We start from the raw sequence: 13828 nt of genomic DNA on the forward strand, positions 1-13828 counted from the left end.
CCCTAGTATCCCTTCCACTAATAAAGGATTTTTTCCCCACAATGCGAGGGATTGTCTATCCACATAGAACAGGAAATTTACCCCAAAGGATGAGCCTATGCTTGGAAGGGAGATAAGGAAGGCAGTTGTTCCCTGGACCTGCAGTGCTAGATGACAAGAGTACTTCCCTTCCCAGAAAATGTTTATTCTCCGTAACATTTGAGGAACTTTGCAACCTTGAAGAGTAAAGATGTGGGGGAGGCCACCACCAAACGGTGAGTGGGAAGGAGAGGGCAGATTGTTATTGCCCAACCCTGTTGGGTTGAAGACTCAGTGTGGGAGAGAGATTTGAAGAATGGTCAGGGGTGACGTAAACACCACAGGGGCCACTGAGTTGGGTGCTCAGGGTTGGCAAGTGCAGAGGACAAGCATAGCGTCTGAATAAGAATATTAACCAGATTTTGCCTCTGGTTATACATTTTGGTTTTTCACCCTCATTAAAAAAAAAGACAGCCTGCTCTGCCCTGATTCAGGGGATTCAATTTTGACACAGGGAACACTGTCAGAATTGCATGTTACATCTGGCTTTCCTATTTCCTCAGGTCCTAGTTGAGGTGATATAGTTTCTTATGGATGGGCAGTTCACCCTCTCCCAGTTTATTCACAACTATATTCCAGGCATTAGAGATAATTTCTGATGCATTTTGATGGATTCCCTCAGAAATTGCATCCTCTGGCCCTGAGCTGCTGCTAATGTAGAACACAGTTTCTGGCACACTTCTCTGACATCTGTCACATACAAACTAGGGATGTAAAATATTAATTAACTGAATAGTAAATTAACCTCATAAATTCTTATCGGTTAGTTGACTATTCTATAGTCCCCAGGGACGAGGCCGGCAGCCAGTGCACTCTATCCCCACTCCCAGACCCCGCACAAGCCGGAACTGAGTCACTTTAAATGCAGAACTGCAGCAGGGATAGGCCCTAAACCTTGCGAGAGCCATAAATGAGTTGGGCTGCTGGCCCGCCTGCTAAAAATTTACTGGCAAAGGGGGGGAGGAAATGCGTGTAATCTACAGCATTAACCTGTAAGCTTTTGCTTATCGGTTAATTGACTACCCAATTACATGCCAAGTCAAACAGCTTTTCCCTGCCTCTGTTTTTGTGCAAGGGGCAACACTTTTTGCCAGGTGTGTCTTACCAATCAAGAATTGCTATTGCCTTCTGAAGGAGCTACTGTTTCGCTGTAAAGTCATACAAAAATGTAACTTTTCCTACTGAAAATATCTTTTTGGAAACATCTAAGATTCCAATAATGACCCACTTGTGAAGTCTAAGTGGTGTAATTTACGAGTAATGTTTGGGAATGAAACTCAGACAAAAAGTAATGTGCATTCCTGGTTAAATCATATTTTACCTCCTGTTCTATCTGTTAGGGTACGTCTAAACTACATGGCTCCATCGACGGAGCCATGTAGATTTGTTGTTTTGGCAAAGTCAAATGAAGCCGCGATTTAAATGATCGCGGCTTCATTTAAATTTCCATGGCTGCCGCGCTGAGCCGACAAACAGCTGATTAGCTGTTTGTCGGCTCAGCGCGGCAGCCATGGAAATTTAAATGAAGCCGCGATCATTTAAATCGCGGCTTCATTTGACTTTGCCTATGTGTCTAATCTACATGCCTCTGACGACAGAGGCAAGTAGTCTAGACACAGACTTACTGTCTCACTTGAGTCCCTGAATTACTCAGCAACAAAAAACTAGGGCCTTATTGTCTGCTGATGTAAACAGGCACAGCATCATCTTTAGTCTACCAGCCAAGACTCTGGCCCATACTTTCAAAAGCCAAAGAGAGGTAGCCCTGTTAGTCTGTTAGGGTATGTCTACACTACCCCGCTAGTTCGAACTAGCGGGGTAATGTAGGCATACCGCACTTGCAAATGAAGCCCGGGATTTGAATTTCCCGCGCTTCATTTGCATAAGCGGGGAGCCGCCATTTTTAAAACCCCGCTGGTTCGAACCCCATGCAGCGCGGCTACACGGGGCTCGAACTAGGTAGTTCGGACTAGACTTCCTATTCCGAACTACCGGTACACCTCCCCAAACTAGGTAGTTCGGACTAGGCTTCCTATTCCGAACTACCGGTACACCTCCCCGAACTAGGTAGTTCGGACTAGGCTTCCTATTCCGAACTACCGGTACACCTCGTTCCACGAGGTGTACCGGTAGTTCGGAATAGGAAGCCTAGTCCGAACTACCTAGTTCGAGCCCCGTGTAGCCGCGCTGGATGGGGTTCGAACCAGCGGGGTTTTAAAAATGGCGGCTCCCCACTTATGCAAATGAAGCCCGGGAAATTCAAATCCCGGGCTTCATTTGCAAGTGCGGTATGCCTACATTACCCTCCTAGTTCGAACTAGGAGGGTAGTGTAGACATACCCTCAGAGTCCATCTACACTGCGGAGCTATTTTGGGATACCAGAAGTATCCCAAAATAGCTATTCTGTGTCTATTGAAGCAGCCTGTTATTTTGAAATAGTTTTAAAAACAATTTTGAAATAGTTTTCAAAATATCAGGAGGCTTATTCTGACGTCTTGGTAATCCTCGTTCCATGAGGGTTAAGGGGCATTTCCGAATAGCGATTTATTTCAAAAGGTGGTGCTATAAAGACAGCACCAAATTTTGAAAAAAGCTATTTTGAATGTACCTCGAAATAAGCTATGCCATTTGCGTCGCACAAACTGCGGAGCTTATTTTGAGATAAGGGTGCAGTATAGATGCACCCTTAGGCTGTGTCTACACTGGCATGAATTTCCGGAACTGCTTAAAACGGAATACTATTCCGTTTTCAGTTTTTCCGGAAAAGGAGCGTCTCCATTGGCAGGCTGCTTTTCCGGAAAAGCCCTTTTTCCGGAAAAACATCTGTGGCCAATGTAGACGTGCTTTTCCGGAAAAGAGCCCCGCTCGCCATTTTCGCGATCGGGGCTTTTTTCCGGAAAAGACTACTGGGCTGTCTACACTGGCCCTTTTCCGGAACAGTGTTCCGGAATAAGGACTTATGCCCGAGCGGGAGCAGAATAGTTTTTCCGGAAAAGCAGCTGATTTCGTACAGTAGAGCGTCAGTGCTTTTCCGGAAATTCAAGGGGCCAGTGTAGGCAGCTCGCAGCTTATTCCGGAAAAGCGGCTGATTTTCGGGACTAAGTGGCCCATTTCGACACGGCCTGTGTGTGTACAAGGCCTGGCAGAAAGGGTGTCCCAACCCCAAAGCGGGGCTGACACCAGTGACCCGGGGAGGTGGCTGGGGCTGCTCCCCGTGGCCGAGGCCAGGGCTGCGGGCGGCGGGCGGCGAGCACGCCCAGGCTCCCCGTGTGACGGGCCGTGCCAGGAGGGCGGGCGCAGAGGCGGGCCCGAGGCGAGGCCCGGCCCGGCGCTGCGCAGAGCCCGGCGCCCCGCGGCGGAGGCTGAGGGAGCCGAGCCCGGCGCGGCCATGCCCGGCCCCCCGGCGCTGGGGGCGGCAGGCCCGGACCCGGAGGAGCGCTACGATTTCCTCTTCAAGCTGGTGCTGATCGGCGACGCCAGCGTGGGCAAAACCTGCCTGGTGCAGCGCTTCAAAACCGGGGCCTTCGCCGAGCGCCAGGGCAGCACCATCGGCGTGGACTTCACCATGAAGAGCCTGGAGCTGCAGGGCAAGCGCGTCAAGGTGAGCGGCCCCGCCGCCCGGGGGGCCTGAACCGCAGCCTGAGGGCGCCCGGCCCGCTGGGACAAGGCCCGGGAGGGGCAGGCAGTGGCCGCAGCGGGAGCGTGACTCTGCCCTCCTCTCGTGGCCTGCCTGCTGCCCCAGCGCCGCGACGGGAGGGTGGGGAAAGGGAGAGGAAGGAGACCCTGGCTGGCAGCAAACGGCCTGTCCCTGCCTCATGCCGGGTCGCTCCAGGGAGGGAGAGCCCTCAGACAGGTCGCGTCCTTTTCCTGAACTTGCCGGGAAACCGCTCCCCTCCCAGCGTGTCCCTCTGGGAGTCTGTAAACTGCCCCTGCTCCCTGCACAGGTAGGGTGATCACAGCGGAACTGTCCAACAAGTGGGCACTCCTGAGACTGGTTATCAGGTGTGATATTAATGTGTTGTGTTATTGGAATAAATTGCCAAGGGAGGTGGTGGAATCTCCCTCTCTGGAGATATTTAAGAACAGGTTAGATAGACATCTGTCAGGGATGGGGTAGACGGAGCTTGGTCCTGCCTTGAGGGCGGGGGGCTGGACTCGATGACCTCTCGAGATCCCTTCCAGTCCTATGATTCTATGATTCTATGTGTACGCTTTCTTGTTTGAAAGTTCAAATGGGCGGCTGCATTTCAGAGTTCTGTGCGGGATCGCTGCGCCCGGACAGGACAAAGCGCTGCTGTGTTCAGAAGCGATACTTTTAGTTTACTTCAAAGATCTACTCCCCGTTGGGGGTGTGACAAAATTTAAGTTTACCTTTACAACTGTGGCATTGTCTGGTTTCTGCTCACACTTCAACAGCAGCAAGCTACATTCTCAGGGCAGAGTTTTCAAGACAGTGTGTCAGTTTTGGTTATTGGTGAGGACACACACGCTACCAAGGACACAGCTTAAATTTCAGAGCGCAGACTGAGGTTGCAGGGTGGGTAGTTAATTTTAAAATAAAGATTTTTTTGTCCTAAATATTTTACGTGTGACCTTGATACACACACTCTCTCTCTGTCTCTATACAAGGAACCCTTCACAAAGCCACTTTGAGAGACATTTTCTACAGAACAGAATGATTCAGAGACCTGAATTCTGACCTCTCCATCCCCTGTATTTCAGCCATGTGGCCACATGGGTGCCACACAAAACTGGCATATCAACTCTCTGAGAAATAGCCCCATTGTATCCGTGGCACAGATGGACAGACCATTTCTGGGGGAAATTCAAAAGAGGGAAAATATGGCTGTAGCACACTACACTTCATCTGTTTATTCTTTGATGCTGAACACCCCAAGCCTTGAAGCTGCTCAAGCTTATTCTGTGGACTAGCCCAGACAGTCATCCAGTGATCTCCAGAACAGGCCACCTGATGGGAGAGAGGAAAGGGAAAAGGGGGTATTTCCCAGGGGTGATTTAAAAGGGCCTGGAGGCCCCCAACTGCTGCTGCTGCCACGGTGGTGGCTAGGAGCCTCGGGCCCTTTTAAATCACCCAGGTGGGCCACAGGGCTCCTAGACATGTGCAGGGTGATTTGGTGGTGGCACAGGTAGCCAGGCAGGCACCAAGGTAGCACCAGCCAAACATCAGGTGGTGTGCATCTGCCCAGGCTCAGCTTGTGCATACATGGGGACCATTGATTGTTCTTCCCGGAGCATGGCTTTGCTCTTGAAGCTAGGTAGCATGCAGCCATATTTGCTCATTTCCTTCCCTTTTTCCCAGGAGCTGAGCAGATCTCAGTTTGGTCACAGCCCGCAGCAGGGCCTCTTTAGTATGAAAGTGTTACATAAATATTGTAATTGCAATTGTATTTTAGTTTGTGTCTCAGCTATGTGTCAAGGTAGGGTCCCAGGTCCTCTAATCCAGTGTTTTTCAACCAGTGGTACAAGTACCCTTAGGGGTACTCAAGAGAAGTCCGGGGGGTACATCAACAACTGAAATTTGGAGAAAACTGAATTTTTTTAAGTTTTACAGCGCTTTATTATTTTTGTACTTTTTACACCCAGAAATTTCATTTCCCACCTGGCTACAATTAAGTTGTTTAAACAAATGTGTTGCAATGGTAGAAAAAAATGTGTGCGTCTGAAAACTGTAGGTACTGGGAGTACTTATAATTTTTTTAAAGGGGTACTTTATAAAAAAAGGTTGAGAAATTCTGCTCTAATCAATTCTTCTTCCTTCAGAATGGTTTTGGTGTGGATTTTGGGCAACAATGCTAGGAACAGAAAAAGATGACAGATGAGAATGCTCAAAGGAATGAGGAACTTACAGCAAGGGGAAAGTTTTCTATGGACAGCTCAAAGATTAGGCTGTTTACTTCCTTTGCAGGTGTTTTGTTTTTCTGGTTCCAGTTCTGTCTGAACAGCTAGAGTAAGCAGTTGAGGTTTCTAGCCACTCTAAAAAAAGTATCATTCTGTTTTTTGTTTTTTTAACTTTTATTAGTTCCTCTTTCTTGCTTTTCACCAGCTAGGAAGTGGGGTTTTCCCTCTTATACTGAAACTTGGCTCATTTAAATGCCAGATATAAAAAGAGAGAAATGTATCTCTTGTGCCATGTGTCTCTGCTAGGGACACTGAGAATTGGGCAGCTCAAGTTCAGGCACTAAACTGAACTCCTTAGTTATTGCAGAAGAACTGACTATAAGAAAAATAATCTCTAATTCACCACTAAAAGGCAAATTAATCTACAATATGTATTTAGTCATGTCTGCTAGTAGACATACTTTAGTTGGCTCTACATTTTGGTCAGAATTAGTGATGGATCAGAACATTCCCAAATGAGAGACTTTTGTTTGGCCTATTGAATATTGACTAACTGTGACATTTGGATCCAGCTCTGGATTCGAAATTTACCTAGCAGTCTTCAGCTCTTGAGGATGGCTTGGGCACATCTAACCTAAATAGGTTCCATAGGACTACTCATTGTTTCTAAATAAGTTTGTTCAGCATGTTACAGGAAACTGAGAAGAGGGAGGCGTTTTATTTTCATTTTGTAACCACAGATACAACTTGGAGTTAAATGGGACATTATGAAACTGATAGGCCTTATGTATTCAACAAACTTGGTTTCAGTGCAGGTTATGATGATTCCTGCAGGGCAGGGAGGATTCTTATTCTGACTATTTAAGCTCAGCATCTCACAGTTTTTGTGGAAACAATCCTGTACAAGTAAATGTCACATATTAACACATTTCTGGTGAGATCATGCAAGACATTGCAGATTTTCCATTTTGAAAAGATAACCTGAAAGAGGGTTTTTCTTTTTAAATGTAGGCTAACTGTACAGAATACCCTAAAAGAAAGGGGTGTTTACTAAACGCTATTGAAATAATTGTTGTTTGGCTATTCAGCTGCTCCTGCAATATTACTTCTGTGCTGCTTTGACTTCACAGTGACTGGGGATTTCTCTACTGATTGGAATTTCTCCATGTAGATGGTTAGTTGTTTTTTGGGATTCTTTTTGGAAAATGGTGTAGTTATGAGAAGTATTGAAAAGTTATTGTTATATCCTTTGGTAAATAAACTCATCTTTAAAAGTCCTTCTCAGAACTACAACATGTCCTTAAGATTCATACCATATACTTGATTCTCTGACTTCATTCTTCATCACAGCAGAGGTGGTATCACAACACAGTGGAATGCAAGCTGTTGTGATTTGAGTGAGAATTCAAACGCAAAGCTTTTTTTAAAAACATTGCTTAATTTCCCTTGCTGTTTAGGACATTATATGTCTTAATTGCAATTATTTAGGGTTTCCAGAAACATTTCCAGGCTGAACGTTTACAGAAGTATCTCCCTCCGAGCCGGGCTTTTGCTGATTAGGGTTGGCAGGGGGAAAGGAACATCTTGCAGAATCCTCAACTTTATTCCTGCAAGCAACAAACTTTAAAACGAGATTCTTTCTGTGACCCAAAGTTTATGTCCCTTTCGGCATTTGGAAAGATATTTTATCTGCTTTTTTTCTTCATTGCCTTTTTGATATAATCAGCCTTTATAGAGAATTCTTGATGAAATGGAATGGAGTCTCAGCTCTGGGGCTGTCTGCTTGGTGGGTTGCTGTAGACCCTGGAAGTCCTCTCCCTCCCTCTTTCTTCTGCAGTCAGATCCAATGCAGGCAAGTTGCCAAGTAGCCAGGTGCAGTGCTTAATTTGTGCCAGAGCTGAGCCTCAGTTCATCTAGACTTGGCAGGTCATAGTCCAGGCACCTCTGGGCTTGCTGTGTCATTTATGAAAGTTTTTAAAAAATTCCTTGAGTCTTGGCACTTCTTTCATTACAAATTAAGAACCGGCAGGTGGGCAAGCTACCAGGAAACCAACTGAATCCTGCCTGACTGGAACTTTGTCAAAAATCAAATAGTCTGCTGAACATTTCATCTGATTTTTTTTTCCAACCAGCTCTATTAAAAATTGGCCGAATCTCTAGCAACAGCAGTGCCAGGGAACCCAATTCAGCATGGTTAAAAGTTGTAGTGTATAAGACCTAACTGTATCCTTTTGACCAGATTACACCCATGAGGACAGATGATGTGATTTTAAGAGTGTTCAGCATTGGTCTAAGTCGGGGTGGGCAATAAGACGGCGGCGGTTCGTTAGAGTTAGCTTCTGATGGGCCGTCATTCCTATACATTTACCTGCGCTTCCATGGGTACAGTGCTTGAAGTTCCCGTTGGCCATTGATTGCCCTTCCCAGCCAATGTGAGCTGTGGGAGGCGGCACGGACAGGACACTGTTTTCCACAACTCCCATTGCTCGGGAACAGCGATCCATGTCCAGCAGGAGTTGCAATCACCTAAACCTGTGGAGGTGCAGGTAAATACAATAGCAGCAGCAGCCTGCCAGGAAGAAACTCTGATGAGCTGTATCCAACCTAACTGCTCCCTACTGAAGTACATGGTAATACTCCCATCAGTAAAACAATCATTTGTTCTCAATGAGTAACAGAAAGCATTTGGCAGAGATAACAAAGGACAGATCCATAAATCATTATTAGCATGGTAACAAAATTTCATTAGTTTCTATTCATTTATCACTTAGAGCAATTTATTTTGGCTGGAAATTTACAAAAATCATGGATTAAATCTGACATGAATCTTTGGGATCGGTTGACAGACTGGCCATTTTAAAAATGACACTCACCTACTGGTTTGTTAGAAAAATACACATCAGCTGATATGCATGTTAAAGTTCTGTATAAACACCTGTTGGGTTTTCTTACGTTGCTGTGTACTAAATAGAACTTCTCAGACTTCTTTCTCACTTAAACAGTGAATGCCAAAATTGAAGCAATACAGGCAGTCCCCGGGTTACATGGATCCAACTTACATCGGATCCCTACTTACAAACAGGGTGAGGCAACCCTGCACTAGCTGCTCCCCCCCAGCAGACCAGGGAGACGCAGAGCTAGCGTCCCCCCCAGCAGACCAGGGAGACGCGGAGCGGCTTTTCTCAGCAGACACCTCAGCTTGAGAATAAAGGACTGAGGGAAGTGAGGTGTGGGAGAATAAAACTGAGCTCTGGAGAAATGTTTGGCTAGAGTTTCCCCTACAATATGTACCAGTTCCGACTTACATACAAATTCAACTTAAGAACAAACCTACAGTCCCTATCTTGTACGTAACCCGGGGACTGCCTGTAGTAGAGTGAATAGTTCAGAACAAGTAGTGGCCTGCAGATGAGCAGGCAAAGTGCATTTGCCTATAGTTGTCCATTAGGCCCCAAAGTTGGGTATCTGCCAAGTTTACGTGAAGATACAGTAAATATCAGAGGCCCCAATTCTGTTGTAGGACCTATGCAGACAAACCTTTGTGCACCCACAGATCTTCAGAAATCTGCTTGCAGAGATTTGAATGAGGGATCAGAGCATTAATCAGGGAGACTGATAACTATCCTTGTCTTAAAGGGACAACAGTTTATGTATCACACTTCTAAACACTTTATCAATTGTTATTAAAAATAATCATTAAGATTGTAATAATAGAAAGATTAGAGAATAGTCCCACCTCCCCGAGTTGCTTTCTTTGTTCATTTGCTAGCACTTTGTAGTTAATGTCATTAGTTCCTTTTTCTTTTTTAAAGCAAAAGAAGGGAGAGGAGGTGTTTAAAAAAACAGTGAAAGAGAATTTTATGGAGTACTGGACTTTTTAATTCAAAAGGCCACCAGCCCGCCACCAAGAGTAGTGTCCCTGGAGCTACATAGTCCTTCACTTGATTGCTTTTAATTTTCTGCCTAGTCACCCAGTTTAGGGCATTGTCAGATAACCAAATAGCTGGTTAATTATAAAAAGCTAAAGATTTTTACAACACCAAGTTACAATGTATGAACTGATCTTTGACAAAGGGTGTGTTGGCATGATAGACGGCCATGGCTTTTTTTCAGATTATTTAATACTTTCAATGGCACACGCAATGTGGAAGGGGGCATTTTCCAAACATAAAAGGAGGCACTCTTACAAAAAACAAACAAACAAACAACCCCCCCACAATCGTACAAAGCTGATAAAAATCTGTTATTTCAATGAGATGAGAAAAAGGGAGTGTGGATACAGTCAAAGGAGATTGTCTCATTGAGGTCTAAAGGACTAGAGTCTGTTCCTTCAAGGAATAATTTCCTTCGTTTGAAAAATATTTCAAAAAAATCTAAATTATTTTGTTTTGTAGGCTCTCTCTCATATCAGTGTTTAAGAATTAATGGAATAGTTCATCCTGAGTTTATGTATGTATTACATAATGATATTTCAAGCTCCCTTCCAGTTCTATGAGATAGGTATATCTCCATATATTATATTATATGCGTGCTCCACAATGATGAATACATTGAGTCCAGTCCTCTGCCTTCACAACACGACCAAGTACCATCCCTGACAGATTTGCCCCAGATCTCTAAATGGCCCCTTCGCAGATTGAGCTCACAACCCTGGGTTATCAGGTCAATGCTCAAACCACTGAGTGATCCCTTTCTCCCTCCCCCGCACATGTAGGGATGTGAACATGTAACCACGTAGTACATGGTTAACCGACGCGCCTGGGCTCATCAGTTAATATGCAGGCCCCCGATATGCCCAAAGAGCCATCTTAAAGCTGGCTTCCTGTGTGCACCGGCTCCTGGGGAGCTGCCTCCCACCCCATGCTGCTACCTCTTAAAAGCTGGCTTCCTGCATATACTAGGAGCCTGCATGTAACCATGAAGGTTAACTGATGAGCCCAGGCTCATCAGTTAATCGTGTACATGGTTACACTTAAGTATCACATTTCCCCAACCCCAATCTGGAGTGTCAGGTCTAAATCCCAATGACTTTGCACATCAGTGCCAATATGAACTATTTCATTGTATCAAATGGAGTGAGGGGAGGTTCACAGAGGGTTATGATTTGGAAGTTGCAGCACAGAAATAGAGGAAAGAACAGATGAGACACAAAGACAGGGAAGGAAGAGAAACAAAGGGCAGAAATAGTAGTGTCCTCCACAAACCCTATGTTAGGTGCCCAAGTTCCCTTTACAATGCAGGTAAAGAGAGGCAGAACCTCAGAATGGGATCTGTAAAAACCAGTGCCCTCTCCCAGCTGGGCTAGCCAAAGCAGATACTAAGGAGAGGAGTCTTTCCTAAGCCTCACCCCTCCCAAGAGTCAGGTGTCTAAATCTGAGCTGGAAGGAGATTCATATATTTGCTTTGGATCCACGGCCAGGAGCCTTCTTCTGGAGTCAGGTGCCTAAGTCGTTTCTTGTTAGATTGGCAGTAGATGGTACCCAACTCTACACGAAATCAGAGTTGAGTGGGTGGGTGGCTTATCTCCCTTATGCCCTGAACTCTGGGATTGGCTGAAGTGGGGCTCTCTCAGTCTCTCCTGTTGAAGCCATTGGGCCAGAGAGAGAGTGAAAAATAATCATACATTTCAGGACTCACCTGAGAGATGGGAAACCCATTCAAATCCCTTCTCCACCCCAAGCAGAGGGAGAAATTTAACTAGGGTCTCCCATCTCCTATGTGAGCGCTCTGACCACTGAACTAAAGGTTATCAGGGTCTTTCCCATCCTTGCCCATTTTGAGTAAAGTTAGACATGCCTGAGGATGCCTACCAGATCCAATGCTGCAGGCAACTTAGGCCAGACAGTGTTTGTTTTCACCTGGTTTGAGGACACTAAGGTACTTTGTGGCTTAATCATGAGCTAGCTGTCTGGGTACCTTGTGAGCATGACTGGTGGTGGGAACTTAGGGGACTTTTATGGCAAAAACTGTAGGCACCTCCAGTGTTAAGCAGCAGCTGAGCAAAGTCTTGAGTATCTCAGACTCTCAAGTGGTACCTACATTTTGATCCTAGACACCTAAGTCATTTTGTGGATCTGGGCCTTAATATATAGAGGTCATATTCTTCCCTGGATATCTTTCTATTCCAGCCCACAAACCATAAACCAAAGTAGAATTTGGCCCTCTCCTCAGTTAAATTGACACCCCAGGTATTAGCACAAACAGGAGTGCAACATTCCCAGCAAACTAGAATTCAGCCTGGCGCCTCTTTTCTTTTAGAATGAGACATGGCAGGATGAGCCATTCATTTATTTCCCTTCACTGTTCTGTACTAGTATCATTTTAAATTGAAATTCTTTAGTGGAAATTCCATATTGCCTGATTAAACCTTTTCTTTTTTCTTGTTGGGGAAGGAACATGCAGATTAAGTTACAAAATTGTTTTGGTAAAGCTTTTCCAAGTACATACAGGAATGTGTTGTGTACTGAAATGTAGACTGTTTGCCATTTGACATGTAAGGGATTAAACACAGTCATCTGGTTTAGAATCACTTACAAGGTAGAGCCCTCTGCATCCACTACCAAAGAAATGACATGAGAATTTCTACTCTCTGCAGGATTGATAACGTGCTAACTCCCCTGTTGTGTTTGTAGTGCTAAACAATTAATCACTGCTTAGAGCTGAAAGCACTCAGCGCCACTTTTCCAAACTTCTTTAGGAATACAGAGTAGGAAGGAAGCCAGTAAATTATTATAGGGAGCAGAGATGTAAGACAACTTTATTTCCCAGTTTTGAGTGTCCTTGGACAACATTAACCTTTGCTAAGCAGCATTTTTCTCAGTGCTAAAAAAGCTGTTCTAGACAACTTGAAAAATATTCATTTTGCTTATTTTGCTATCTGATTTTGCAAAAAAATTCTCTTCTAAATGTACATTGCACAATATATGTTGACCTAATCCTGCACTGGTCTCTTCAGTGAGATACATTTTCTGCAATGACAAAATTTTGTAAACTCTGTCCGTTTTCAGTTGGTTGAATCAGAGCTTTCTTAGAAGTTGGCTGTGACCCGTAGTCACCAGGTAATGACATCCTACACATCAGTGTAATACACTTTGTACTAAGGATGTTAACAGGCAGGTAATTGGCTAATCGTGTAGTGGCTATAACTTGTATCCACTACACGATTAGTCGACAAGGGAAGGCGCTCAGTCGAGCTACCACCACTGCGGCTCTGCGGTTTAAATGTAATAGGAGCTACATTTCAACTGCAGAGCTACAGCGGGGCTAGGTCCTCGACCAGGCACAATCCAGGACTGAGCAAGCCCAGCTCAGTCTTGGCTCCCAGGTCCAGGAGCTATCCCCGCTGCAGCTCTACATTTTACATGCAGTAAGAGCCAGGCCGGCAGGGGCTGCTGCCGGAGCAACCTGTGTTCACGGCCAACCCAGACCACCGCAGACAGGAGCTGCTCACAGCAAGCCTGGGTCCGCCACAGGCAGAGGCTGCTTTGCGGCAGCCTCCCCTGCCCCTTCCTGCGCTGCTGCCTCTGAGAGAGACAGTGCGGGGAGAGGTGTGGCACTGTGGAGACGGTGCTGGAGGGAACCAGCTTTTAAGTCACCCAGGACCTCCCTCAAGCACCATGATTTTTCAAAGATAATGGCCAGTAGCTCTGCAGTCGCATCAGCCAACTCCCTCAGCACCTTTGGATGCATTAGATCTGGCCCCATTGATTTTTAAATAGTTCTTAACTTTTTCCTTCTCCACTGAGGGCTGTTGGAAGGAAATAAAAATAGCTTAAGATTTGATGAGTACATGGGTATTGGAAAAACTACGAATTATATCTAAAAATTTAGCTGTTCATTGTTTTCAGCATAAACTACTTACAAGAAAGTTTGCTTTAGAGAACAAGAGAC

At 45.3% G+C, this 13828-nt stretch overlaps 1 protein-coding gene across 2 annotated transcripts in view; it reads left to right on the forward strand.

Annotated features, from left to right (window-relative positions):
- Window positions 1–3361: 3361 nt before the first annotated feature.
- The window catches only part of RAB43 (RAB43, member RAS oncogene family), a 66488-nt gene continuing 56021 nt past the window's right edge, over window positions 3362–13828 (forward strand). The window contains exon 1 of one of the 2 annotated variants that reach the window (XM_075939658.2): window positions 3362–3680. In XM_075939658.2, coding sequence (XP_075795773.1) covers window positions 3468–3680 — 213 coding nt within the window. In that variant the 5' untranslated portion in view covers window positions 3362–3467. The remainder of the gene's footprint in view (window positions 3681–13828) is intronic. The other variant, XM_006125840.5, reaches the window with a different exon arrangement.

Source organism: Pelodiscus sinensis, chromosome 11 (assembly GCF_052426305.1).
Source record: "Pelodiscus sinensis isolate ZL-2025 chromosome 11, ASM5242630v1, whole genome shotgun sequence".
Lineage (NCBI taxonomy): Eukaryota > Metazoa > Chordata > Testudines > Trionychidae > Pelodiscus > Pelodiscus sinensis.